We start from the raw sequence: 27,007 nt of genomic DNA, 5'->3' as shown, positions 1-27,007 counted from the left end.
AGTGCCCAGGCCTGGTGATGGGCATGGGAATAGAGACCTGGAGGAGTGTAGGGTCTCTCCCCTTCCCTCAGGGGCTGAGGGGGTCCTGGTGGGTTTATCCTGGAAGAGTAGCAGCCAGGGGGTCTGGGACAGATTTCTGATGAATGGGGGCCTTGTGTGTTAGTGCCTGCAGGGAGGGGAGGGGGCTAGAGTCAGATTCGGAGGTTCTGGGAGACAGAAAGTAAACAGAGGGGCTTCCCTGACCCCTTCCTCCCTTCCTCCTTCCTCCTTCGGAGCCTCCGCCCAGGCCTGCAGCCAAACTGTCAGGACTCAGGAAGGGGGTGGCACCTGGCAGCTTCTCTGCCAGCCTGGGGCCCCCAAATATGGTGTCAATGATAAAAATAATCCTAGCTGACATTTACGGAGTACTTCCCATGTGCCAGGCACATCGCCAGGTTTTTCAGGCTCCCGTGTCTCCCCTACAAGGTGGGAATTGTACTATATTTATCCCCACTTGACCAAGAAGAAAAGCTGAGAGCAGTGAAGCGCCTCATCCGAATCTCCCAGTAAGTGGCCGTGGGAAGCCAGAAATTTGCCCTCTGACCGACAACAGCTTGATCTTCCTCTGCACACCTGCCTAGGAGACACCGATTGTCAGGCTGACCCTCAGAACACAGTGCAAGGAGGAGAGGAGGTCAGAGAAAAGATGGCAGCGATGTCCAGAGACCATGTGGTTAGCTGAGTAGCATCAGGACTTTTAGAGTCTGACAGCCTGGATTTCAGATCTTGACCTTGCCACTTCCTTGTGCAAGACTGAGCAGGTCACTTCACCTGTGTCAGCCTCAGTTTCCTTGTCTGTGAAAAAAGGAGTGTGCTGCTCACAAGGGCTGTTGGGAGTATAAAATAAGATCATGTAAGAAATAAGATAAGTGCCTGGAGGGTCGGAAGGCCCCACGGCCACAGAGGAGGACCCTGGGACTCAGGTAAGGCCACTTCCTGGGGGCCCTTGGGCACTGGTCGCCCTGCCTTCTGCAGCAGCGGGAATCCCCCATTTGTCATTGTTTCTGGATTTTATCCTGGGCCTCTGGGCATGACGCCATGCTCTGTGCTTGGCATATGGTAACTTGTGCCATCATCATACTGCTCTAAGAGGCTGAGCTGCTGTCATCTTCCAATGTGCTGATGAGGAAAGGGAGGGAAAGACGGTGCTGACTAGCCTAGCTCACGCAGTGTAAGCTCTCATCACCGTCAGTTGGGAAGCCGCCGCATTTATTTGCTCATTCATTTAACAAATTTGTAGGCCAGACTGGGGGTGGGGGCAGTTCATGACTCACAGAGCCGCAGCAACCCCGGCCCTCCTCCTGGAGCTCACACACGGATCGGGGTGGTGGGTGCGGGGGGAGACAGACAATAGACAAATGAACGGTAATCTCTGGAGTGTGGCAGCTGGTGGTGGTAATTGCTATGAAGAAAAATACAGCAAGGAAAGGGGACAGGGAGTTCAGGGGTGGAGTGGGGTGAGAGGCTGCTCTTTTAAACAGGGTGGTCAGGAAATGTGGCACAGCTGAGCTGAACTTCAAACTGAAGTTTGAAGGGATCTGAAGGAGGCGAGGGAGCCAGCCCTGAAAATTTGGGGGCAGGGGCACAAAGTGATCCAGGCAGAGGACAGTATGTCAGAACGTGTAAGAGCACTGAGGTGAGCCTGGCCTATTTATAGAATTTTAATTTTTTTTTAGATGGAGTTTCACTTGTTGCCCAGGCTGAAGTGCAATGGCTCAATATCAGCTCACTGGAGTGCAATGGTACAATCTCAAGTCACTGCAACATGCACCTCCCAGGTTCAAGCTATTCTCCGGCTTCAGCCTCCCAAGTAGCTGGGATTACAGGCGCCCGCCACCCTGCCCGACTAATTTTGTATTTTTAGTAGAGACAGGGCTTCTCCATGTTGGTCAGGGTGGTCCTGAACTCCTGACCTCAGGTGATATGCCTGCCTCAGCCTCCCAAAGTGCTGGGATTACAGGCGTGAGCCACCATGCCCAGCCAGCACTGTTATTTTAATTTAATTTAATTTTTTTTTTGAGATGGAGTCTCACTCTGTTGTCCAGGCTGGAGTGCAATGGCACCACTTGGCTCACTGCAACCTCGACCTCCCAGATTCAAGCGATCCTCCTGCCTCAGCCCCCTTAGTAGCTGGGATTACAGGTTCATGCCACCAAGCCTGGCTCATTTTTGTATTTTTAGTAGAGACGGGGTTTCGCCATGTTGGCCAGGATAGTCTCCAACTTCTGACCTCAGGTGATCCACCCACCTCGGCCTCCCAAAGTTCTGGGATTGCAGGCATAAGCCACCGCGCCCGGCCTTTATTTTATTTTTATTTTTTCACACACATCCCATAGGATGAGATGCTGTTTCTTTGATTTTTAAAACACACCTGGTTGAAGACTGGCACTCAGAGGCTGGAGAAAAGCCTGTGGTCCCGGTGGTCCGGGAAAGGCATTGGGGGGTCGAAGCTGAGTAGGGAGAGAGGAGGATGTGGGCGGATGGGAAAGGGAAAGCCGAGCAGAATGAGGGGCGTCTGCAGGGAGCCAGGTGATGTAGGAAGGGGGCTGTGAATGCAGGCGGGAGGTGGTTGGAAGCCGCCCAAGCTACCGGGCGGCCGCCTACCCAAAGCGGGCCCAGGCTGAGGCCCCGCCCCGCTCGGAGGCTCCGCCCTCATCCAGGCCCCGAGGGCAGGATTTACCGAGAACCCACTTCAAAGGCTCCCAGGAAGCGCAAGGGAGCCTCAGAGGAAGCGGCGCAGCCTCTAATCCAGCTCTGGGGGTGGGGGAAGCCCCGCAATTATTGGGGGGCTTCCTCTCGCGCTACCCCCTTTAAAACCCTGGAGCCCTCATTTAAGTCTCCTCACCCCCACCTCAATTGCCTCCTTGTTGGAGATGGGGCGGTGATCAGCAAAACCTTTATTCAGACGAGTTCACCCCAAAACCTCACCCGAACAACTGAACTGTCTCTCTTTGCGGCTGCAACTGGGGAGTGTGTTCTTTTAAAAAAGATAGGGCCCTAGTTACTGCAAGTGTGTGCAACACACATTTACTGGGCACCACTGTATGCCTGGCACCATGGGGATGGCAAGATGGAATAAAGCCGGGCCTCTGTCCTTCAGGGATCCCCCTGCCTAAAGAGGAGGGAGTTAGAGCATGCGGTGATAGCTGGGATTTGTCCCGGGAAGAATATTTGGCCTGGGGGAGCCCAGTCGGCTCTTCAGAAGTGACTTTTGATTGTAAAGCCAGCAATAGCTAAGATTCAATGCACATTCACTCTGTGCCCAGCATTGAGCGAAGGGCATGTGATACATGATGATCTCACAGAGTCCCAGCAGCAGAGTGTGGAAGCCAGGATGATCGCACCCACATGGCTCCCCCAAGGCCACACGGTGGGTTACCTGGCGGAATCCAGGTCAGCTGGATCCACTGCTCATTCATTCACTGAATCTGTGCAGGGCACCCACTGTGGACCAGGCACTCCCCTACCCTTTCTGCAATCCGTTCTCCTGTTATGTACACCAAGGCGGGTCTGGTAGGAGCTGCCCAGATGGAAGGCACATCGGGGAGAGGGCACAGCTGGGACAAAGGCATGAAAGCCCAGGATGTGTTCAAAAAAGAGCAGGTCGACTCGGCTCTGGGGGAGACACACTGAACTTTTTAGTTCCACCTTTGCCACGAACCAGCTGTGTAACTAGTCATTTCTTCTCTCCGAGCCTCATTTTGTTGCTGCGAAAATGGAGGCATTAGTTTTTCCTTCTAGGGCTAGAGAGGATTAAATGAGTTCACAGAGGTGAAGTGGCCTGCTATACATCAAAAAATGTAGATTGAAATGAATAGAGGGAGCTGGGTACCTCTGGTGGCTCACTCTGGGTGGCCGAGACAGGCAATCACTTGAGGTTGGGTTCGAGTTCAGCCTGGCCAATATGGAGAAGCCCCGTCTCTACTGAAAATACAAAATTAGCTGGATATGATGCATGCCTATAATCTCAGCTACTTGGGAGGCTGAAGCAGGAAAATCACTTGAATCCGGGAGGCAGAGGTTGCAGTGAGCCAAGATCGTACCATTGCACTCCAGCTGAGGTAACAAGAGCAAAATTCCATCTCAGAAAAAAAAAAAAGTCCTTCAAGGAATGTGGATTGAAATGAATAGAGGGGGCCAGGTGCAGTGGCTCACACCTGTAATTCCAGCACTTTGGGAGGCCAAGGAGGGCGAATCACTTGAGGTTAGAAGTTCAAGACCAGCCTAGCCAACATGATGAAACCCCGTCCCTATTAAAAAATACAAAAATTAACTGGGTGTGGTGGCGCTCGCCTGTAATCCCAGCTACTAGGGATGCTGAGGCAGGAGAATTGCTTGAACCCAGGAGGTGGAGGTTTTGGTGAGCCGAGATTGCACCACTATACTCCAGCCTGAGAGACAGACCAAGACTCCCTCTTAAAAAAAAAAAAGAAAAAATGAACGGAGGGAACTAATTTAGAATGTCACCATCAAATGTGAGCATCTGCTGCGTGACTCCTGTGTACAGGGAACTATTCTAGCTGGTGTTGGATTCATTCCCCATCTTTAAGGGGTTTACAGTCTAGTTGAAAAGACAGTTCAGATACTTTGAAAAACAAGAAAGAGTTCAGTTGGCTGAGACCAGGGTCCTGGTGGTCATGTAGCATTGAGGCCCTTGGGGTTCTAGGGCGGGCCTGACCCCTGGGGGCTTCACCCAAGAGGTAGTCATTAGACTGGCCTTGAAGATCCCAGCTGTAGAGAGTCGGCACATTTCAGGATGGCAGACTGTTTTCTGGGTTCAGTGGAATTCAGAGGCACTGGCAGAGACAGGTACCCCTTAGAGTGTGTGCTGGATATAGACTGTCTTGGCTGGAACCCCAGCTCCAAATTTTACTTCCAAATTTGCTCTTCTGCAAAATGTGGACAGGAGCAGTGCTCACCTCATGGGTGTGTCATGAGAGTTAAGTGGATCAGTATAGATGAAGTGCTTAGAGCTGGCCCTGGCACATAGTAATGCTTTCTAAGTATTGGCTACAACTATTATTTTTTTCTTTCCTTTTCTTTTGAGACGGAATCTCCTTCTTTCACCCAGGCTGGAGTGCAGTGGCGTGATCTTGGCTCACTGCAATCTCTGCCTCCCGGGTTAAAGCGATTCTCCTGCCTCAGCCTCTGGAGTAGCTGGGATTACAGGCACCCGCCACCATGCCCAGCTAACTTTTTTTTTTTTTTTGGCTTTTTTTTTTTAGTAGAGATGGGGTTTTCACCAAGTTGGCCAGGCTGGTCTGGAACTCCTGAGCTCAGGTGATCTGCCCCTCTTGGCCTCCTAAAGTGCTGGGATTACAGGCGTGAGCCACCTTGCCCAGCCTCCTTTTCTTTTAAAAAAAATTTTTTTTTTTTTTTAAATTGGTTGCCTAGGTTGGAGTGCAATGGTGCAATCATCACAGCTCATTGCCGCCTTGACTTCCCAGGCTCAAGTGATCCTCCTGCCTCAGCTACCTCAGTAGCTGAGGCCACAGGTACTCACCACCATGCCCAGATACTTTTTTTCTTTTGTAGAGATGGGGTCTCACCGTGTTGTCCAGGCCACATTATTTTTCTGATGTTCTTGGCCAAAGACAGGCATAGATCAAAGGTGGGGTAAGTGAAGCCATGGCTTTAGCATTCACCTTTGTGGTCTCCTTGCCCCCAGCGCCCAGCCCCAGTTAAGTCCTAACAAAGGTGGGCCCCTGAGCAGGCTGGTGGGCTGGAGGCAGGGATTGGCAGGTGAGGCAGTGACACACAAACACACACTCACTTGGGCTCCACCTGCCTGTACTGGAGCCTTATCTGCTGCAGTGGCACTGAGGCCCTGAGGGCTCCTTGGGGCCTTTATGGGGTAATTCCACCTCCATTAAGGCTGATTATGTCACTATAAATATGTTTTGGTGCCGCTTTGTAAGACTCACTGAAGAACTTTCCTCTTAGCACCCAGTCACCCAGAACGGGAAGGACTCTGAGTTGGACAGGAAAGAGGGAAGGGTGTATCACCAGATGGGTGACTAAAGGCCAGGGAACTGCCCCCATCCCACACCCTCTTGCCCCCACCTGACATACCACTCCTTCCCACAGGCCTCTGCTTACATCACGTGCTGCAGATGGGCGACACCCTGCTCTGTACCCCCTGCCCCCAACTTACGCACATACTGCTGGGCACAGTCCCCACAGCCATTAGGGCCTGCCTGCCCCCCTGCCAGGTGCATGTGCTTGGGTCCACACATGGAAACCCACACTTGCCACCGGAAGGACCAACCAACACTACATACAAAGACGTTCACGAAACACAGAACTTGCAATGCTGTCATGCATTCATTACTTCATTAATTCAGCAGAGGCTTGCTGAGTCTCTAGTATCAGGCACTGTCTGTTTTCTCTTTCTTTTTGAGATGGAGTCTTGTTCTGTCGCCCAGGCTGGAGCACAGTGGCATGATCTCAGCTCACTGCAGCCTCCTCCTCCCAGGTTCAAGTGATTCTCCTGCCTCAGCCTCCAGAGTAACTGGGACTACAGGCAGGCGCCACCCTGCCCATTTAATTTTTGTATTTTTAGTAGAGACAGGGTTTCACCATGTTGGCCAGGATGGTCTCGATCTCTTGACCTTGTAATCCACCCACCTCAGCTTCCCAAAGTGCTGGGATTATGGGCGTGAGCCACCTCGCATGGCTGGCACTATCTGTTTTCTACAAACATCCCTGTCCTCCTGCAGTGTGACCTCTAGTGACACATCTGACATATGGAGCCTGCAAGTGGCATGTAACATCCATGTACAAACAGTGGCTTCCACACAACTCACACGGAGTCTTACACACACCAGTGTCCCTAGTCTAGAGGCTCCAATACAACATGCAAAACACTTACCCTTACCATGTACTACACACATGCCCACACTCATCCACACACCCCACGTGCCTGTCCACAGAGCCCTGGGCACAACACATGCCCTGCTCTGCACAGATGTGGCTTCTTGCTGCTGAACCATGTGTGTAACCCAGTAACAGCTGAAGTTTCATGGTGCTTTCTGGGGTTTACATGCACGCCTTTATTTGACCTTTATGGTAACTCTCCAAAATAGGCTTTTTGCTATTTGCTCATCTTTCCAGTGAGCAAACTGAGGCTCAGAGAAGTGAAATAACTTCTTCAGAAACTCACGGGCTGACTCTGCAACCACTGCGAAGTATGGCACACTCACACACTCACACGCACTCATAAACAAATCCTCTCACACCCACACGCACGATCATACACACGTACATCAACACTTTTTTTTTTTTTTGAGATGGAGTCTTGCTGGCCCAGGCTGGAGTGCAGTGGCACAATCTCAGCTCACTGCAATCTCTGCCTCCTGGGTTCAAGTGCTTCTCCTGCCTTAGCCTCCTTAGTAGATGAGATTACAGGTGTGTGCCACCACACCCAGCTAACGTTTTTGTATTTTTACTAGAGATGAGGTTTTACCCTGTTGGCCAGGCATGTCTTGTACTCCTGACCTCAAATTATCTGCCTGCCTTGGCCTCCCAAAGTGCTGGGATTACAGGTGTGAGCCACCTCACCCAGTCATACACACCAACACATATGTCCATACACACACGCAGTTGTACATACATCAACACTCTCATGTCTACACACATGCATGCACATTCAAACACAATCTCACATCCTCACACACATGCACTCATTCTCACAGGCACTTGCACACTCACAGGCTTTCAGAAGACCAAGGCTCTCCTCCCACCCTCTTGGTCAAAGGCTTTAATTAACCCTAACACCTGTAATTAACCCTTCCTCTCTCCCTGCAAGAGAGGTGTCTGGACCGGCTTCCCAAGAGCAGGCACCAAGGTGAGAGGCCAAGATGTTCACATCTGGCATAGAGGACTCAGGTACCTGGGTAGCAGGTCCTGGGCATTGAAGGGAGGATGGGGTCAGAAAGGAGGAGGTAGGCAGAGGGAGTCTGGGGCCTCCCAGGAAATCAGGCCTGCCACAGTTGCTCCTCCTGGACTGGTCAAATAGTGATTGGGCAACAGGCAGCCGTGGGTGGCTGGGCAGGCGGGCCAGAAACATTTCCCATTTGTTTCCTTCACACCAACCGCTTCCGTCAGGAAGGGAGATGAACTCACGTCTGAGGAACGTTTGTGAAGAGGTCTTACGAAGGGGCAGGTCGTAGGCAGGTGTCCTCCAAATTGTCAAAACCTACCAACCGATCCTGCCGTGGCAGGGTTGGGGGCCAGGGGTGCTCTGCACAAAAGCCCCTTGCCATGTCCACCAAAACAAGCAGTGATTCAAGCAGCGACCACCGTGATTCAAATCCTGCTTCTACTACCGTGAGCTGTGCACCCTTTTGGCATGTTCTTTACGCTCTTGGAGCCTCTGTTTCCTCTTCTGTAACATGGGGATGATAACCCTTGCCTCCCAGATGAGAATTATTAATAAATAAGATAGTGCATGTCTGATCCACTCCCAGAGGAAATGAACCTACTCTTAGATCACAGTAGGCTTAGAGGCTTCTGAACAGAGATACTCTACTTGATCATCAGCAGCTTGGCACACCCTTCAAGGGTTTTAGGAAGGGGGGCATCCAGGTCTATTTCCAGGCCACTCTCCCAGGCCTGCTGCTTAGGAGGTAACTGCTTATTGGACCCCCAATGCATTTCAGCCCAGGCCTTCAGGCCAGCGTTGAGCTCAGTCGCAGAGGTAAAGGGCAGGATGGGCATGGCTCAGCGCAAAACCATTCCAGGTCGGCTCCCAGGATACCAGGCTCAGAGATCCCCGGGGACCAACCCCTAGGGGCGCTGGCGCTTTGAGTTGCTCACACTCTGGAGGGCCTGCGGAGTGCCTGCGAGTCTAGAGGGCCCCAAGGTCCTCCCCTAAACCCCTCCGGACTTCCCCTCCCTCCCCTTCGGTGCCAGCCCGGCCCCTTTAAAGACATTCCTGAGGGCGTGGCCTCGGTGACGTCACGCGGGGCATGAATGAACAGGAGCCGGTTCTCACCCAACTTCCATTAAGGATTCGGGGCAGGAGGGGCAGAAGTTGCGCGCGGGCCGGCCGGCGGGAGCGGACACCAAGGCCAGTGCCGGTGCGCGGGCGTGCGGGAGCCGGGCGCAGGGGATCGGACCGAGAGCGAGGAGCGCGGCATGGAGCTCCGGGCAGCCCGCGCCTGCTTCGCCCTGCTGTGGGGCTGCGCGCTGGCCGCGGTCGCGGCAGCGCAGGGCAAGGAAGGTGAGTGCCCGCGGCGGCTGGACCCCGGGCCCCGTGGCCAGCGGGCCCTAGTGGCCCCCAGATCCCAGCGCGCCTTAGCGCACGCAACTTTGGAAACCGACCTGGTGCCTCCCAGTCCCGGAGCGCTGGAGTGCGGAGGGCGCAAGGGCTGCGATCCAGGCGAGCCCAGGCCCCCACCCGTGGTCACAGGAGCTCTGGAGAATAAGGGGTTTCGGCTTGGGCGCACGGGCCTCGGAGGCTGCGGAGAAGGGGACGCGGCGCAGGCCACGCGGTTGCAGCTCAGGCAGCGGCTTCAGCAACGCGTCCCGGCGGGGGGCGTGGGGAGTCCCTTGGAGAAGGGAGTGTTTGGGTGGCTTTCCACGGGCTCAGCTTCTAGTGACCTGAATTCGCTAACCTACTTGCCGGGGTTTTGCGGAGAAGGCATACTGTGCAGGCCTCGCATATTGGGGAGGGGGCTCCGGCGAGCTGGCCGGAGCCCCCTGGCGAAGGCCCAGTTCCCTGGGATTTTCTCCACGTCCCCCTTTACCTCCAGTCCCAAGGGAGAGAGTGGAGGGAGGTTCCGGCCAATCCCTGCCTACGCACTCCTTTCTCTCTTTCCCAAGCCGCACTCCCGGGCTCCCGGGGCAGGTTAGGGGCCGCGAGTGCGGACAGGAAGTCCCAAAGTCAAGCGTTCTGAGCAAGGGTGACTCAGAACGAGGAAATGCGGCAGGTGGGGGCGCGGCCTCCCAAGGTGTGGAGCTGTCAGCCCAGGGCCACCAGGGAGTCAGGGCACCCAGAGGTGGGGGACTGAATCACCCACCCCCGCCCCAGTGTTCCCGGAGCTGCGCGGAGTGTGGGGCCGCAGACTTTGCCCACGGTGCGGCGGGTGTGTGGATGCGGGCGTTGACCCTCCGCTAGGGTCGCGGCGAGGATGGGGGCTCCTGACCCTGGCCGAGGACCTTCCTGTCCACCCAGCCGAGGCCAGCTTCAGTTTCCAAGAGGGCAAGGTTTCCCCGCCTGCCTGGGCAGAGCGAGATTTCCGCAGGCTCCACAAGGGGGAAGCCGGGAGGAAACCCTGCGCCGGTGAGAAGTTTCCTTTTTTTTTTTTTTTTTGAGCCGGAGTTTCGCTCTTGTCGCCCAGGCTGGAGGCAATGGCGCGATCTCGGCTCACTGCAACCTCCGCCTCCCGGGTTCAAGCAATTCTCCTGTCTCAGCCTCCTGAGTAGCTGGGAGTACAGGCGCCCGCCACCACCACCGGCTAAGTTTTGTATTTTTTTAGTAGAGACGGGGTTTCACCATGTTGGCCAGGCTGGTCCTGAACTTCTGACTTCAGGTGATCCACCGCCTTGGCCTCCCAAAGTGCTGGGTTTACAGGCGTGAACCACCGCGCCCGGCCTGTTTCCTTCTTTTTCTGCGTCCCAAACTGGGTTTGGAGGTTTTGCTGTTCCGTGTTGGGAGGAAAAGAGGCCCAATCTGGAGTGGTTGGGCAGTGGCAAGTGGGGGGTGGCATCCTGCCTCAGTCTCTGGAGCAACAGGGCCCGGGTCCCAACTGGGACCTCTGGTTGCAGGAGGCACGCATGGCAGGGATGTCTGCCACCACCAGTATCCGCCCCACTAACGTTTCGTCCTCCCCCCTCCTGGGGGACTATGGTTGGAGAGAAGGGGAGAGACAGCTGGAATCACTACAGTCCTTTCTCCTCGGCTGCCCATGGGGGGTGGGGATTACGCGGGTGCTTTGCTACTGCAGCCGCACGCTGGCCTGGAAGCCTGGAGCTGCCTTGTTCTTGTTCCTTGTGTCCACTTCTCCCCAGCCTGTGTGATTAAACCCAATCCACAGGCCCAATGGGATATGGGGCGGGGGGAAGCCTTGTGTATTGCACTGGGGTGGGGGGGACATTTTCACTTCGACTCTGAGTCTCTGTGGAAGTGTGCCTGGGTGGGGGTGGGCATGATGGCCCAGCTGGCAGCTGCTGGTTTCAGTTTCTGGGAATCAGGCTGGATGTGGTGGGTCTGCCTGGGGGTGGCTTAGGGGGCAGGTAGGAGGACATAGGTACCATTTCCACCTACCCCCAGGCTGCTTTGGACTTCTTTCTTGCCCCCTTGCCCCTAGGCTGTACTTGGTTGCCCACTTGGCTCCTGTTATATCCTCAACAGCCACTGAATCTGCCCTCTGTTTTACAAATGGGGAAACCGAGGGAGGCCCAAGTGCTTACCAACAGGGCCCTCTGCACCGAGGACCAGCCCTGAGCATCCCGCTTCTCGGCTGCTAGAGCCATGGGCCTTTGCCTTGTGGTTGGTGTCATGGTGGATTTTCCACCAGCGGGCATAGCTGGGCAGGGGTCTGGGCAGGTGGCCAGGGGGTGCTGAGCTGGGGTGCTGCTGATGGGAAGAGGGCTGGAGAGTGCCAGGAAGTTCTTGGTTTCTGGTTCTGCCGGGGGCCCAGTCTGCCCTCTGTCCCCTTCCCTTTTTCCTTCATGTTTTCCCCAGAGCCCCCATTTCCCCGCTTCCTTTAGGGATTAGCTAGTCTTGGTTAAAGAGGAATGGGGGGAGCAGGGAGGGGACCACAGGGCAGTGGGTGGTAGTCCTGTATTTGTGGAAGGAGCTGTGGAGCAATGCGGCCCAGCAAAGATGGCACTTACAGTGGAACTTATGGTAAAGAAGAAGGTGTGTGTGTGTGTGGTTTTTTTTTTTCCCCCAGAAACGGGAAGGTAAGGGGATAGAGGGCTCATGGATAAGCCCTGCTTAGCCTAAGCCTCTCCAGGAAGCTGTCTGGGGCAGCTGAGGGGCTCCAAGGCTCCCACCCTTTCCAGGGAAGCAGGAGCTGGAAGAACCTGGGGAAAGAGCCGCACCCGCGTCAGGGCGGAGGGACCCAGTGCTGGGCGCCTCCTGTTCCTGGTGGTTGGTTAGAGGGAATTTCCCTGGGAGGGGGCCGGCACTGGAAACCCCTGTCTAGCGGGGGATTCCTTCCTGCGTGAGGGCTTCTTTTCTTCTCCGATTGAGCCCTGTGCTACTTCTAGAGCTGGGCCCAGACTGGAAAGGGAGGGCCCTCGTGCCAGGTTAACCCTTCAGAAGCCTGGGCACCGTGAGCCCCCTCCCCTGGGCACACACCTCAGCTTCTTGCCAGTCCGAGGTGGGGGCTGCAGGACTATGACGAACCTTTGTCCTTCTACCCACCCAGCTGAAGTCAGGAGCTTCCAGATTCCTTCCTGTGTAGCTGGAACATTCCATTTGCTAGTGGGGTTAGTGAGTTTCCAAGCCCCGGTCCTGGGCATGTCTGAACAAATCCCTGCGCCTACCCACCCCGTTGCCCCCAGCCACCCTCCCCTATCCCCACAGCCTCTGCCATGGGGCCGGTGCCACATCGGACTTCCTCTTGCCTCTCTGGGCTGCCGGAGTCTTCCTAGAGAGGTTTGGCTCAGGTCAGTAGTGGGGGTGGCAGCACCTCACACCCCAGCCTGGGGGCATTCAGCCCAGGTAGGAGGGCCCTGTCACTTCAGGAAGGGGTTTCCAAGACCTCAGAGCCCAGCTCCCATTTCCGCAAACCAGGCCATCCCTGCTCCCAGCCTGCCTGGAGCTCTGTCCACCCTCTGAGTCTTTCTCCGGTCCTGGCCTTGAGGAATGGGGCTTCTGAGGCAGATCCCTCATGCTTCAGGGCCCAAAGGAAGCCCTGACTTGCTTTCTTTACCCCCACCTTAGGGCTTTCCCCTCTGAATCCATCTTGCATAGATTCTATGCCTCAGTTTCTCCAATCTCCTTACCCTCCAGGGAGGGTAGTGCTTATTGGCAGCTGCCTGGACTTTACTTGGAAATGGAGCAGGGCAGTACCTAGGGTCTTAGGTTTTGGCGATGGCCTCTGAGCCTGGCAGAGAACCTGGGGTGGATCAGTGGGAGATGCGCAAGGGCAGGACTAGGTGTAGGGAAGCCCCTGGGGGTGTGTCCCTTGCCAGGCTCCAGTCGTCTTTCTGGGAACAGCATGGTCCTGACACCTGGACCCTCTGGGCCTAGAATGCCCCCTACATGGGCTTCCATCCCTGATCTCCCAGGAACCTCTGGGGCACCCCTGGCAGGGCAGTGGTTAGGATGTGAGGGGCAGGGGTGGTGGGAGTGACTTTCCCAGGGAGGGGACCTCACCAGCTGTGTGTATCTTTGGGCCCCTCCTAAGGGCCCCATGGGTTCAGGGCTTTATCCCGCCTGCTCTGTGGCTTTTGTGGTGAGATCGGTTTCCAGATACCCGCTTCCCTCCTCCACCCTGGAGCTGTTCCCACCTGTTAACAGCACTCTCTTCTTGGAGTGCCACAAGATGCATGTGTACTGTAGGTGCAAATGTGTGTGCTACATGGCCTGAGTGGGGCTGGCGTGTTTCCTGCTGGGGAGAATGTGGCAGAAGCAGACACCAGTGTCCCCAAGGCCCACATGCATGGGAAGTGCTGCCGAAGGGCCTTGTTCAAGGAAGCAGACGGGGCGGCGGGGTGTCACTTAACACTCTGCTCAGCTCAGCTCTCTGCCCAGCTGCTGTTCTCCTGCCAGGCTGAGCTCCCTGGCCTGCTCTGCCCAGCTGGGGACTAATGGAGTGGGGCAGCAGGCCGGAACCCTGGCTTGGGAGGCAGGAGGCCCAGACCTGACCCCACCCTGCTGTGTGACTTTAGTTGGGTTCCAACCCTTTTCTGGGCCTGTTTCCCCCGTGAGTCGAGGGATGGTTTTCTTGGATATGGTGACCCTGCATGGTGGGGTCCCTCGCTCTTTCTCTGTCTGAGAGTTGGGGTTCCTGGAGGGATCCTCACCTTTCCTGCCATCGTCTGACCCCTGGAGACACCCCCAGGCTCACCTCCTGTCCCTGCTCTTTTTCAGTGGTACTGCTGGACTTTGCTGCAGCTGGGGGAGAGCTCGGCTGGCTCACACACCCGTATGGCAAAGGGGTACGTATGCCGTTGGGTGGGGATGGGTGTGGGAATGGGGCTGCCAGTCCCCTGTAAAGATGGACAAACTGAGGCCCAGGGAGTGTGGGGCCTGGCTTCAATCCAGCAGCTCAGCCAGGTCTCAGGCTCAGGGTCCAGCTTCTCACACCAGGCTCAGAGTCAGCCGGCCCAGGCCAGGGCTGGCTGGGGGTGGGAAGGTACTGGGGGTGGGAGTAAGCCTGAGAGGTGGGGGAACTGGGGAGACAGAGAAGGCCCTAGTGGAGTTGGGCTATCCCTGTCCCAGAAGGGCTGATGGTCAGAGGGATCTCTGGCACCCCCCATCCACCTCTTGGAAGGGAAGGGGTTAAAGATGCCCCCTGTCTTGAAGTCTCAGCCCTGGAGGTGAGGGGTGAAGGAGAGACGGGGATGGGGAAACCTGATCAAGTTCCTTCCTGCCCGCCCCTTTCCCACCTCCAGCTGTTGTTTCCCCTTCCTGTGGGGGGCTGCATTTCTCTGCCTCATTCTCACCCAGGTCTTCCCCCTATGCTGTCCTGATGTGACCAGAAGTGGGGGCAGGAGCTGGGGGTTCTGCCCCGGCTTTGTGTGTGTCTGCTGTGTGATCTTGGGGAAGATGCTGCGGTTCTCCGGGCCTCAGTTTCCCTCTCTATACAATGGGCCCTTGCTGAGTTTGTCCTGGGCCCTAAGCTCAGAGAGGGGGCGATCTCCCGGGGGCCATTCGGAATAGTTCCCGCAGCTGGCCAGATCTGCGTGAGTCGGTTTCTTGTCCTTAGCTCTGGGCAGGCTTAGCTGGGGTGTAGTTCTGAGCAGATTTCTAGGACCCTGGAAGTCTAGCTGGGAGGGAACACGGGTCCCCTAACACAACCCAGTCGTTATACGGAGTGGGAAACTGAGGCCCAAGGGCATGTAGAGCCTTGGCCAATGCCACACATTAGAGCCCGGGCCTCTCTCCTCCTCCCCTTTGCTTTCCATTCATTCTTTTGTTCATTCATTCAACAAACCCTTCCCTGAGTACCTACTCAGTCTCAGGCAGGCTCTAGGGACACAGAGGTGAATTAGATAGAGAGGAGCCCCGAATCTAGTGTGGGAGCCCAGATATAGGTGTTCCCACGTGCCATGCCAAGTGCACCTTGGTAAATGGCAAGGGGTACAGGGTGAGGGGAACATGGCAACTGTGGGAGCTGGGTGGTGGGGGGCACTTGGCCCAACTGTGGCCTGACCTGGGAATTCTTTCTGGAGAAGGCTGAGTTGTGATCCAGAGAGGGAGGAACGCGTTGATCTGCTCCAAAGCCAAATTCTAAATGACAGAGAGGATCATCCATTGCTTTGACTTAATGCTACTCCTTTGCTTGTCAACACACATGCGAGTGTGGTGAATAATACCCAGAGTAACAATAGTCCTACTGGCTGCCCGTATGCCTATTACCTTGTGCCCCACACTGTGCTCGGCCAGGGTAGACATTCTGTCCTTTATCCTCACAGCAATTCTGTGAGGTAGGGGGTCTTGCCTCCATTGTACAGATGAGGAAATTTCGGCTCAGAGAGCATAACCCACCTGAGGTCACATGGAGCCCCAGACGCCACCCACAGGCTCACGGTCTAACAGAGAGGTCTGGCTGGCATGGTGGCTCAAGCCTGTAATCCCAGCACTTTGGGAGGCTGAGGCGGGTGGATCATGAGGTCAACAGATCAAGATCATCCTGGTCAACATGGTGAAACCCCGTCTCTACTAAAAATATAAAAAAATTAGCTGGGCATGGTGGCGCGTGCTTGTAATCCCAGCTACTCAGGAGGCTGAGGCAGGACAATTGCCTGAACCCAGGAGGCGGAGGTTGCAGTGAGCCGAGATCGCGCCATTGCACTACAGCCTGGGTAACAAGAGTGAAACTCTGTCTCAAAAAAGAAAAACAACAGAGAGGTCTGGCATCCAGACGTGTGCCAGAAAGACCAGGGGCCAGATTCCGGCTCAGCCACTTTGGATTCACCCCCTCATCTGCCCCAGGCCTCAGTTTCCTTCACTGTAGAACCGGGAGAGCACGAACTGGAAAGCATCTGCCTAGTGGCACCTGCCCCCACTAACCTGTGTCTTCCCCCGCAGTGGGACCTGATGCAAAACATCATGGACGACATGCCCATCTACATGTACTCCGTGTGCAACGTGATGTCTGGCGACCAGGACAACTGGCTCCGCACCAACTGGGTGTACCGAGGAGAGGCCGAGCGTATCTTCATCGAGCTCAAGTTCACCGTGCGTGACTGCAACAGCTTCCCTGGCGGTGCCAGCTCCTGCAAGGAGACTTTCAACCTCTACTATGCCGAGTCGGACCTGGACTACGGCACCAACTTCCAGAAGCGCCAGTTCACCAAGATTGACACCATTGCGCCTGATGAGATCACTGTCAGCAGCGACTTCGAGACTCGCCTCGTGAAGCTGAACGTGGAGGAGCGTTCTGTGGGGCCGCTCACCCGCAAGGGCTTCTACCTGGCCTTCCAGGATATTGGCGCCTGTGTGGCGCTGCTCTCCGTCCGTGTGTACTACAAGAAATGCCCTGAGCTGCTGCAGGGCCTGGCCCGCTTCCCCGAGACCATCGCTGGCTCTGATGCACCCTCCCTGGCCACTGTGGCTGGCACCTGCGTGGACCATGCCGTGGTGCCACCGGGGGGCGAAGAGCCCCGTATGCATTGTGCAGTGGATGGAGAGTGGCTGGTGCCCATTGGGCAGTGCCTGTGCCAGGCAGGCTATGAGAAGGTGGAGGATGCCTGCCAGGGTGAGTGATGGTTCTGGGTGGCAGGGAAGGGGTTCTGGAGTGACACGCTGCATTCCCATTCTGGTCTTTAGCTTTGGAATCATGGGATCTTGGTAAACTCATCCCCACTTTGACGACATGCATTAGTTCTGTTAGTGGAAATTATAGATCCTTCCCAGACATCGGTTTCCATATTAAAGCTGGATTAACTCATTCATTATTAATGAATGATAGCTGGGCCCAGTGGCTCACGCCTGTAATCCCAGCATTTTGGGAGGCTGAGGCAGGTGGATCACTTGAGCCCAGGAGTTTGAGACCAGCCTGGGCAACATAGCGAAGCGCTGTCTCTACTAAAAATACAAAAATTAGTCCGGCGTGATGGCACGCACCTATAATCCCAGCTACCTGGGAGGCTGAGGCACGGGAATCGATTGCTTGAATCTGGGAGGCGGAGGTTGCAGTGAGCGAAGATTGCACCACTGTACTCCAGCCTGGGTGACAGAGCGAGACTCTGTCTGGAAAAAGAAAAAAATGAATGAATGAATGAAGAAACAGTAGATTGTGGAGGTTATGCTTGAGGACTCGAACAAGAATGCCTGTGTTGAAATCCCAGGTCTACATTTTCAGCTGCGTGGCTTTAGGTCAGTTCCTTGACCTCTCTGTACCTGGGTTTCCTCGTTTATAAAATAGAGATGATCGTAGCATCTATGTCATAGGGCGGCTGTGATCATCAAATGACTTAATAGTAAAGCCCGTAGGTCAGTGCCTGCCACGTAAGTACTTTTAAATGTGGCTGTTACTTTTTATTCATCCCACAAATGTATACTGAGTGTCTCCTGTGCACTGTGGTCTCATGGTAGGAGTACCAGGGACGAGTTCCATGTCTGTTATCAACTCGCTGTGTGGCCTTAGGCAAGCTATTTAACCTCTCTGGGCCTCAAACTCCTCTTCTGTACATGGAGGTGACTGAGTTGGACCTGGGGTGCAAATCCCCTGGCCGCATATCAGGATCACCAGGGGAGCTTTTGGGACATGCTTTTGTTGAGGGAGAGGCGGAGAGGGCCCAGGGTCTGCCTTTCTTGTCTGAATCTTTCCAGGACCCATAGATTTCCCATTGGGGTCTCTATTGATGACACACTGGGCCCAGAAAAGGGGCCAATTAAATCACACTCTCCTTAGTGAATGAGGCTTGGGCATTAGTGAGCTCACATGGAGCAAGCTGTGGCTCGGTGTGCCCAGAGCCTGTGACAGCGGAAATCTCCACAGCAATGTGGATTTTCAATGGGTGACTTTTTCTGGAAATGGCCCTGGGGCAGGGCATTTGTGGAATGCAGGCGGACCTTTGGAGGGCTGGCTCATCCCCTCTCTCTGGCAGCTTCTTTGCTGAGATAAGCCGGGCATTAAGGAATTGGAGGTTTAGTCACTGCATTGCACACACCTGCAGCGTGACCTTGGCTAAACCCCCTCACTGCATTGCACACACCTGCAGCGTGACCTTGGCTAAACCCCCTCACTGCATTGCACACACCTGCAGCGTGACCTTGGCTAAACCCCCTCATCTCTGGCCTTAGGTTTCCTGTGAGTGAAATGAGAAAGTTCAACACCAGCAGACTTTTGCTTGTTTTGTAGCCATGGATCCTGCAGCCCAGGAAGGGGGTTGAAGGGTGGGAGGACCCTGAAGCCCTTTCTGATGAGCCCCACTTGCCTCCCAAAGCAAGTCCTCCGAACCTTACTTAACTCGGTCTGTAAACCCCCGATGAGTTTTCTGTGAGCTTTTCTGGCCATAAGCCTGTGGTGTAAGCTCTGCTCTGGCCCATCCCATCGCCCCTTGTCTTCCCGGCTCCCCTCTGCTGAGCGAGCCTCCCTTCCCCAGGCGGCCCCTGCTTTAGGTGACCTCGAATGCACACTCCCAGTTTCAGACAATGACTGTGGGGTGGGCCCCCCCCCCCCCCCGGACGAGGCAGCCCAGTGGGGCGAGCAGGCTCCTCCCACATGACATGCTTGCACAAGAATGCGGGGGTGGGGGCGAGGGGCAGCTGAAAACTTTCCACAGGCTGGTGATGCAGGCCCCGCAGAGATAAGTGGACCGTTGGGGTGGGGGCGTCTCTCCAGGAAGTGGGGCAGCCTTCCCTCCTCTAGAGGTGGGGGGTCAGGGTTCTGGCAGACTTTGTTTGCAGAGAGCCAAGCAGTCTCCTGCTGGGAAGATCAGCCCAGCAGGAGGACGAGCTTCCGGGAGCTAAATCGACTTAGCTGGTGGGACCCTGTCCATTGCTAGTCACCTACCGGATTGCTCCTCCTCGGGATCCTCCCACCAAAATTCCTTTCAGTGTGGCCAGGTATGGGAGATGCCAGGAACCCCTGGCTGGCTCCTCTTTATGCTTCTAGACTTTCCTCAGCAGCCCCTGGTCATGCTGCTATGGGAGGTGATGACAGTCACTACCGTAGACAGGTGCTGTCTGAGGGGCAGGCGCTGAGCCAAGCAAGCGCTTTATCAGACATGCGAGTGGAATCCACACCACCTTTCTGTGTGGCAGGGATTGAGATAAATCCCATTTGACAGACGAGGAAACTGAGGTTCAGAGAAGTAAAGAGGCTTGCCTGGAGTCACACAGGGGATGTGGCTGCGTCAGGATCTGAGTCCAGGCGGTGCAGCGGTGCCCAGGCTGCAGGATGGGTTAGGAAATGGGGCGGGAAGTGACCAGTTCCTTTGGAATCCCTGACTCAGCACCTGGACCTGGAGCAGGTTCAATGGCCAACCCTGGGGATGGCTGGGTCTGTTGCAGGGGCTTGAGGGCTCTATCGGGAGCAGGGGTGCTGGAGAGGGCATTGCTGGGCACATTTCAGGAGAACCAGAGGGAGGCACAGGGTCTGCCCTCCCTGCTGGACCCTCCAGGCCTGGAGACCCAGATTCTTTCACTGGGCCTCCTGCTGGTGACAAACCAGACCCATAGAGTGGCGGGACACCCTGAGGTCACCTGGCGCCCTGTCTAGGTTATTCCCAGTTTGTCTGTTTCTCCTCAGAGTTCTTTCCTCAGGAAGCCTGGAGCTCAGGAAAGAGTTAAGTGGGCAGAGGAAGGGAGGCACCTCCCAGGTGCTGTGTGCGGCAGGTGGGCATGCTGCCCAGAGCGCTCCCGTGAGCTATGTGAGGAATGAGCCAGCTTCCCTCTATTCCCCAGCCCCGCCCTGCCCATGGCGACAGCAGAGTCAGGGCTGACCGGGCTGACCGCTGTCCCCAGGGGCTGCTTTGTCTCCCTGTCTCCGCTTCCTGTGCTGGCTTTAGCAGCTGAGCTGGTGGGGCCCCTGCTGGCGCCTCAGCCCTGGGGACCAGTGGCCAGGTGAGCAGGTGGCCAGCAGCCTTGGCCAGCAGCTCAGCTGAACAGCTGGGAGGCCAGAGCTGGGTTGTGGGGGGTTGGAGATTCCCTCCTTTGAGGATCTTGCTCCCTTGATGGGCCTAGCCCCTCGGGGATGTCCCCTCCCTACTGTAGTTTTACAGTCCTCCAGTTCCTAGCCCTATTCCAGGCACCACGCTAGACATCTCATAAGCAGAGCTTCCTTCTGCCTTCACAAACAACCCAGAGAGGATGAGGACTTGATCCCCATTTTACAGATGAGGAAACTGAGGCCCAGAGAGGAAGCAGTGACCAGTGACCAAAAGAACTGGGGCCTGGCACAAGAGGGCAGTTGCCCCTGCCGTGTGTCCTTCCACCCACAGGATGTATGACCTTAGCAAGTCCCCTCTGGGTCCCACCCCCATCTGTCAAATGAGTGGGTTGGGCCTGTGACACTGAAGGACCTGCCAACCTGGTGATCAGAGCTTCCCATTGGGGCTCAGTCTAAATACCGAGCAAGCTGTTGACCGTGTGACTCAAGTGTGGTGAGGAGGGGTCCCACTGCTTGCAGTCCAAGTGGCCTAAGGTCCATAGCTGACAGGGAGGAGTCCCTGGCCAGGGTATGGCTCTGGTTAAGGTGGTCTTTTCTTTATTGAGATGGAGTCTCACTCTGTCACCCAGCCTGGAGTGCAGTGGTGCAATCTCGGCTCACTGCAATCTCCGCCTCCTGGGTTCAAGCGATTCTCCTGCCTCAGTCTCCCAAATAGCTGGGATTACAGGCATGGGCCACCACATGTGGCTAATTTTTTGTAGAGACTGGGTTTCGCCATGTTAGTCAGGAAGGTCTTGATCTCCTGGCCTTGTGATCCACCCGAGTCAGCCTCCCAAAATGCTGGGATTACAGGCGTGAGCCACTGTGCCCGGTGAGGTGGTCTTTTGATAGGGTGGTCTCCGGCCATGGCAGGGGCTGCTGGCAGGATCCCTGTTTCATCAGGTCACGGTTGTTCCCCCCGCCCTGTGGGGGGCTCTGGGAGCTGTTGGCTGTGGCTCCCAGGCTTGTCCCCTCCCTGGGAAGTCCCACTGGGCCTTATCTCTGTGATGTTTCTTCTGGCCTGCCGCGGGGTACAAGTCGGCAGCACCGCCCCAGCACTGCCCCTGCATGGTGGCTCTCACCTCTGTGCCCTGCCTATCCCTCCCTCAGCTCAGACTTGGGGCAAAGCTAGGCACTGGCAGCTCCACTGGGCGGGCACTGGCCATTCCCTCCCTCCCTCCCTCCCTCCCTCCCTCCCTCCCTCCCTCCCTCCCTCCCTCCTATAGGTAAGTGGGTCCCCAGAACGGAAGGAAGGAGTCCAGGGAAAGCAAACAGAAGATGAAAGGCTCGTGGCAGGCCAGGAGCAGGAGGTGGGGCTGCGGTGGGGAGCGGCGCTTATCGATGGTGGAGGAATGTGCCCGCAGATAGCTGCCTAGGGTATGTGTGAAAGGGACAGGGTGCTGCTGTCAGGCCCTGGGGACGGACCCCCTTCTGCAGGGACGACAGGGCCTGCTGGGAGCAAGAAGCCACTAGGGCTCGAGGTTATCAGCTTCCCCCATTTGCTGGGTCAGTAACCCATAGGTTGCCATTCACTGCCTGTCAGGGCCCAGAGACAAAGTCCAGGCTCCTCATCCTTGAGCCAGGGTGGTGCCTGCCGTCGCCTGGCTTGGGCGGTGACTGGACCTAGGTGAATTGCCACCGTGACCTCTTGACCTCACAGTCTTGCCACTGCCAGCCTGGGAGGTGGCTGTGCCTTGGGAGGAGGGGCTCCATTGGGGGCTGGACTTGCGTCATGATAAGGGCGTCTGTCCCTGAGTCACCTCATGCTGCCACCTGAGGGGCGGGCATCAGGAACTGGAAAAACCAGGGTATGGCCCGAGGTGCAGCCACTGTGCCCCAGTTCCCCTGCTCAGAGTGGCCCGGGCCTGCCAGGCAACTGGGGCCAGAACAGCTCTCCACAGGTGTGCCAAAGCTAGGCTCTTGTGCAAGGAAGGTAGGCATCCTGGTGAACCATCTCCACAGCATCTCTCTGGGCGCTGAAACTCTCCTCACTGCTCTGGCCCTGGAGTGCATATTTCACGTGCACATGGTAGGTTCTGCCACCTGTTCTCTCTCCTACTGACTCTTCTATCCACCTGTCCACCCCTCCACCCGCCCACCCACCCATCCATCCACCCACCCACCCACCCACCCACCCATCCATCCACTCATCCACCCACCCACCCACCCACCCATCCATCCATCCACTCATCCACCCACCAGCCCACCCATCCACTTGTTCATTCATCTGTCCATCCTCCTCACCTATCCCTCCACCCACCAATCCAGCCAGCCAGCCAGCCAGCCATCCGCTTACCTACCCACCAACCAATCCATCCACTTGTGCATTCATCTGTCCATCCGTCCATCAATCCATCCTTCCATCCATCCATCCACTCACCCACCCGCCAACCCACCCATCTACCCATTCATTTATCCATCTGTCCATCCATTCAGCAAACATTAACTGAGCACCTACTTCATGCAAGCTCCTGTGCTGGGCCATGGGACACTGATAAATTGGTCTCCATTCCTGCTCCTCAGGAGCTGCCAGTCTCACAGAGGCTCCTGATACATGCAGAAATAATTTCAAATGGAGCATGAAAGCCAACCTGTGAATTCCCCTGGAGCTGAAACGGTGTTTATCTGTCTCACCATCGTATCCTAGCACCCAGCATCATGCCAGACATGTACAAAGTACCCATTTCTATTTGGTAAACATAAGATCGATAGATGCCCTAATGGGGGCCAGGGGGCCAGGAATTGGGCAGTCTGGGAGAGCTGTGTAGAGGAGCTTAAGCTGGGTATTAAAAGATGCATAGGAATTTGCTGGTTGGCTAAGAAACAGTGGGTATTTGGTGTATGTAGGTGTGTTTGATTGTGTGTGACCCCTGTCCCCACTTCCCACCCAGAATGCCAGGAAATCCAACTAGATAAAGTCAGGAAGAACACAGGGGCTTGCTGGTGTCCTACTCATGAACTCTGGGACCCCTGAGCACTTGGAAACTCTGGGGGGCCCTGGGGACAGCCCCTGGTAGCTCTATGGTTGGAGGAGGGGAAACAGCTCATCAGGCAGGCACATGCCCTGTTGACGCTGCCTCTCCACTGTATTATCTGGCACATCCGCAGCGGAAATCTCTCCAAATTCCCTCTTTCCTGGCGGCAGCAGGCAGGCCACCCCCGGGCGCTGGGGCCGAAGAGCCCATCTCTTCCCCCACTTCCTCCTCTTGGCATAGGAGCAGCTGCATGGTGGGGAGTCGGTGCATTGTGAGGGTTTCCAGGTGGCGAAAGGTCGGAACCCGAGCGGTGGGGGTTTGTGGCCCCTGCCCAGCCTGGGAGCCTGGGCTGAAAACACCCCCAAGCTTCCCAGGTCTGCTGGCCCTGGACCACCTGGAGCCAGCACTTAGCCAGGGCGAAGTCTCCTCGGTAGACAAGTCAGGGCATTTGGGGGAATTGAAACCCCAGGATAGACATGGCCCAGCTTTCTGGAGTCTCAGTTTTACTTAAAGATTTGGCGGAGGAGAGAGCTATTTTTGTATCGTGTAGCTGTGTTATTGGGAGGGGGGCAATACACTCATGGGTTTCCAAATACCATAGGAGACTGGAATGAAAAGACATTTGGGGCTTGAAAGAGACCACTTTAGCCATCCCAACCAACCCTCCTGGCTGGAGTCTACACTTTTCTGCTCATAGACACAAAAGTGCCCAGTTTAAGAAGATCTGTGGTGGGGGATGCCCTCCCCCTCCCTTCACAGCACATAGACCCCCAGCTACTCTGAAATTTGTCGGGAGTTTCTGGCTTTTGAAGTGAATATCTCCTCTCTCTTCAGGCTTGTTTCAGAATGTTGGTTTCTCTGCTCTAAATTGAAGGGTTCCTAAGAACAGAAGTGGGAAAGGAGGCCAAGTGCGGTGGCTCACGCCTGTAACCCCAGCATTGTGGGAGGTCCAGGTGGGAGGATCACTTGAGGCCAGGAGGTCAAGAGACCGGCCTGGGCAACAAAGCAAGATCCTGTCTCTAAAAATTAAAACAGGCCAGACAAGGTGGCTCACGCTTTTAATCTCAGCACTTTGGGAGGCCGAGGCGGGAGGATCACTTGAGGTCAATATTTCAAGACCAGCCTGGCCAACATGGCGAAACCCTATCTCTACTAAAAATACAAAAGTTAGCCAGGCCTGGTGGTGGGTGCCTGTAGTTCCAGCTACTCAGGAAGCTGACGGAGGAGAATTGCTTGAACCGGGGAGGCGGAGGTTGCAGTGAGCTGAGATCCTGCCACTGCACTGCAGTCTGGGCAACAGAGCAAGACTCCATTTCAAAAACATAATAATAAAAAAATAAAAAGTAAAATCAAATAAAGTGGGAGAGGAGAGAGGCTAAAAGTCAGGCACCCTGAGTTGGAGTTTGGGTTTCCTGTCTTGGGAGCTTGGTGACCTTGTGCAAGTTTCTTTTGCCTCTCCTCACCTCCAAAATGGAACGAGCGCCAGTAGTGTCTGTGTATAGCAGGTCTATTGCGAGGACTAAATGCTTGTACAGTGCTCAGCCCGAGCCCTGCGCACAGTAGGTACGGTCACTGTCACTGGGACTCCAGACTCCATGCAGAGCAGGAGTCGGGTCCTGGGCCTCCTCTGTCCTGCTGCACGGCCCAGGACAAGCCCCTTCCGCTGGGCATCTGAGTTCTCGCAGGACCAATGCTGAGGGTCTGCTGACGCAGGATGGGCCAAGCGGCTGAGGGAGGCTGTTTGTGTGGTCCCTGGGCCGGGGTGGGGAGGGGACAGGGATGCAGCCTGGCTCTGGGAGCAGAGTCATTAGTAGGAAGTCACTATCTGGCACCTGACAGAGCTGGGTGTCCTTTGAGTCCTGTTCCTCCGACTCTTGGTCCCTCTCTCTACCTCTGCTCACATAGGTGACTGGACGAAGAGTCTTTGCTCCAGATTCTGTACCTGAGGGTTAGCAGGCCTGCTTGGGCCACGGCAATTGAAATTGGCTTCCCTGGAGGGGGTGGTCCTTAGGCCATTGGGGGCCATGCTGTCCCCAGGGTCTAGGACAAAAGTGGCCCCTAGGCACAGATTTTTCCTGACAGCAGGAATCTGACCTCCCCACATCAGGCCTCCAGCGGCTTTCCAATGCCTCCGGGATAAAGTCCCAGCTTCTTGGCCTGGCATTCAAGGCCTTTCTCAACTGCTTTATTGCTTACTGTTCCCCACATTTGTGCCCACAAACCCACTCATACCTTCCTTATTAGTCATGCTCTTTCTCACTCCTAACTCCTTCTCCCAATATCTATCGCTCCCCTGCTAAACTCCTTTGCAGCCTCTAAACCCCAGCCAAAATGTCCCCTGTGTGACTTCTCAGACTCCTGGCCAAGGTTTTTTCCCCTTCCCCACCCACTTAATCTCTTAGCTTGTTTCCTCCGTCTGTCTTGCAGACCTTGTCAGGTGCTTCTGCTCTCTGAGATCAGGGCTTTGTTTTCATTTTGGTGCATACCCAGCGCTGGGCCAGGCGCAGAGCCAAGGATCAGCGTGTGAGTGGTGAACATGGCACTGAGGGAGGTGACTCAGGACCCTCTCCTCAGAACAACCTGAAGGATTATAATTGTAGGCTTGTAGGGGGAGCTCCGTAGGGTGACCTCCACCCACCCTGGCCAGCCCGGCACCGGGAACCCTGTGTCTGGGCAGCTTCCTGCTGGTAGGGCCAGGAAGGGGCTTAGGGTAGGGGCAGAATGAGACAGGATAGGGAGGTAGGAGGAAGAAGCCCCCGGAGTCAGGTGCCTGAGCCCCCAGCCTGCTGGGCCAGGGCAGGACCGGCCACTGGGGGAGGAAGAGCCACTTCCTGGCTGTCCTTGTGACCGGCGGATATGACTCGGCCCTGGAAGCAGAGCCAGAGAAAATGCCGGGGGCTTGGCCTTTCCTGCTTCCTGATCAGCCCTGCATGGAAAGGCGGGCAGGTCTTGGGGTGAAGGGAACACCTGCAGGGATGGCATCCTAAACTGACGAGGCTGGCCAGTGAGTCAGGGTGATGGTGATAGTCAGTCAGCAAACACACATGGTCAAGAAGAGGCAGTCATTGTCCTGGGCAGCTGGCAGCTACCCAGGTGGGGACCTGACAGGCTGGTCTGCACGGATGAAAGGGGATGAGGCTGGTGGGCGGAGTGCTTGGTCAAGTGCTGAGCTAGGCTATGATGGGATTCTTGGGAAACTGAAGGGCGAGGTGTGGCCTTGAATGCTGGGCTCAGGAGCCTGGTGCTTCTTGCAGGAACCAGTGGGGAGGGAAGCAAAGGTTTGCAGCATGTGTGTGAGGCACTTCCTGGGTGCCTGGTACATGCTAGGCTCTGGCCATGCACTTTTCCATCACAAGACATTTTGCCGACAAGAGAACAGGTCCATAAAGATTTACTGATCTGCCTTGGGGGTGGGGTCCCCAGTGAGGGAATTAGACAGTCATATGGCGCGGGAGCAGATTGAACTGATGTCCTTGTGTCCTGTCTATCTTGTGCCAACCAGCCTGCTCGCCCGGATTCTTTAAATTTGAGGCATCTGAGAGCCCCTGCCTGGCGTGCCCTGAGCACACGATGCCATCCCCCGAGGGTGCCGCCTCCTGCAAGTGTGAGGAAGGCTTCTTCCGGGCACCACAGGACCCAGTGTCGATGCCCTGCACACGTGAGTCTCACCGTGGGTCAGGGTGGCGTGACTGAGGGTGACTCTTCCGCCTG

The 27,007-nt window shown here is 55.8% G+C and overlaps 1 protein-coding gene across 2 annotated transcripts in view; it reads left to right on the top strand.

The window, feature by feature from the left end:
- Positions 1–531: 531 nt before the first annotated feature.
- Positions 532–27,007, top strand: part of EPHA2 (EPH receptor A2) — a 41,085-nt gene continuing 14,609 nt past the window's right edge. Inside the window, exons 1-4 of one of the 2 annotated variants that reach the window (XM_035307859.3) lie at positions 532–962; positions 14,090–14,157; positions 16,253–16,922; positions 26,799–26,954. In XM_035307859.3, the coding sequence (XP_035163750.3) occupies positions 16,262–16,922; positions 26,799–26,954 (817 nt within the window). In that variant the 5' untranslated portion in view covers positions 532–962; positions 14,090–14,157; positions 16,253–16,261. Of the gene's footprint in view, positions 963–9,043; positions 9,263–14,089; positions 14,158–16,252; positions 16,923–26,798; positions 26,955–27,007 lie in introns of those variants that run through there. The other variant, XM_035307858.3, reaches the window with a different exon arrangement.

Source organism: Callithrix jacchus, chromosome 7, assembly GCF_049354715.1.
Source record: "Callithrix jacchus isolate 240 chromosome 7, calJac240_pri, whole genome shotgun sequence".
NCBI classification, from domain to species: Eukaryota; Metazoa; Chordata; class Mammalia; order Primates; family Cebidae; genus Callithrix; species Callithrix jacchus.
This window is presented reverse-complemented; position numbering and strand designations above follow the sequence as displayed.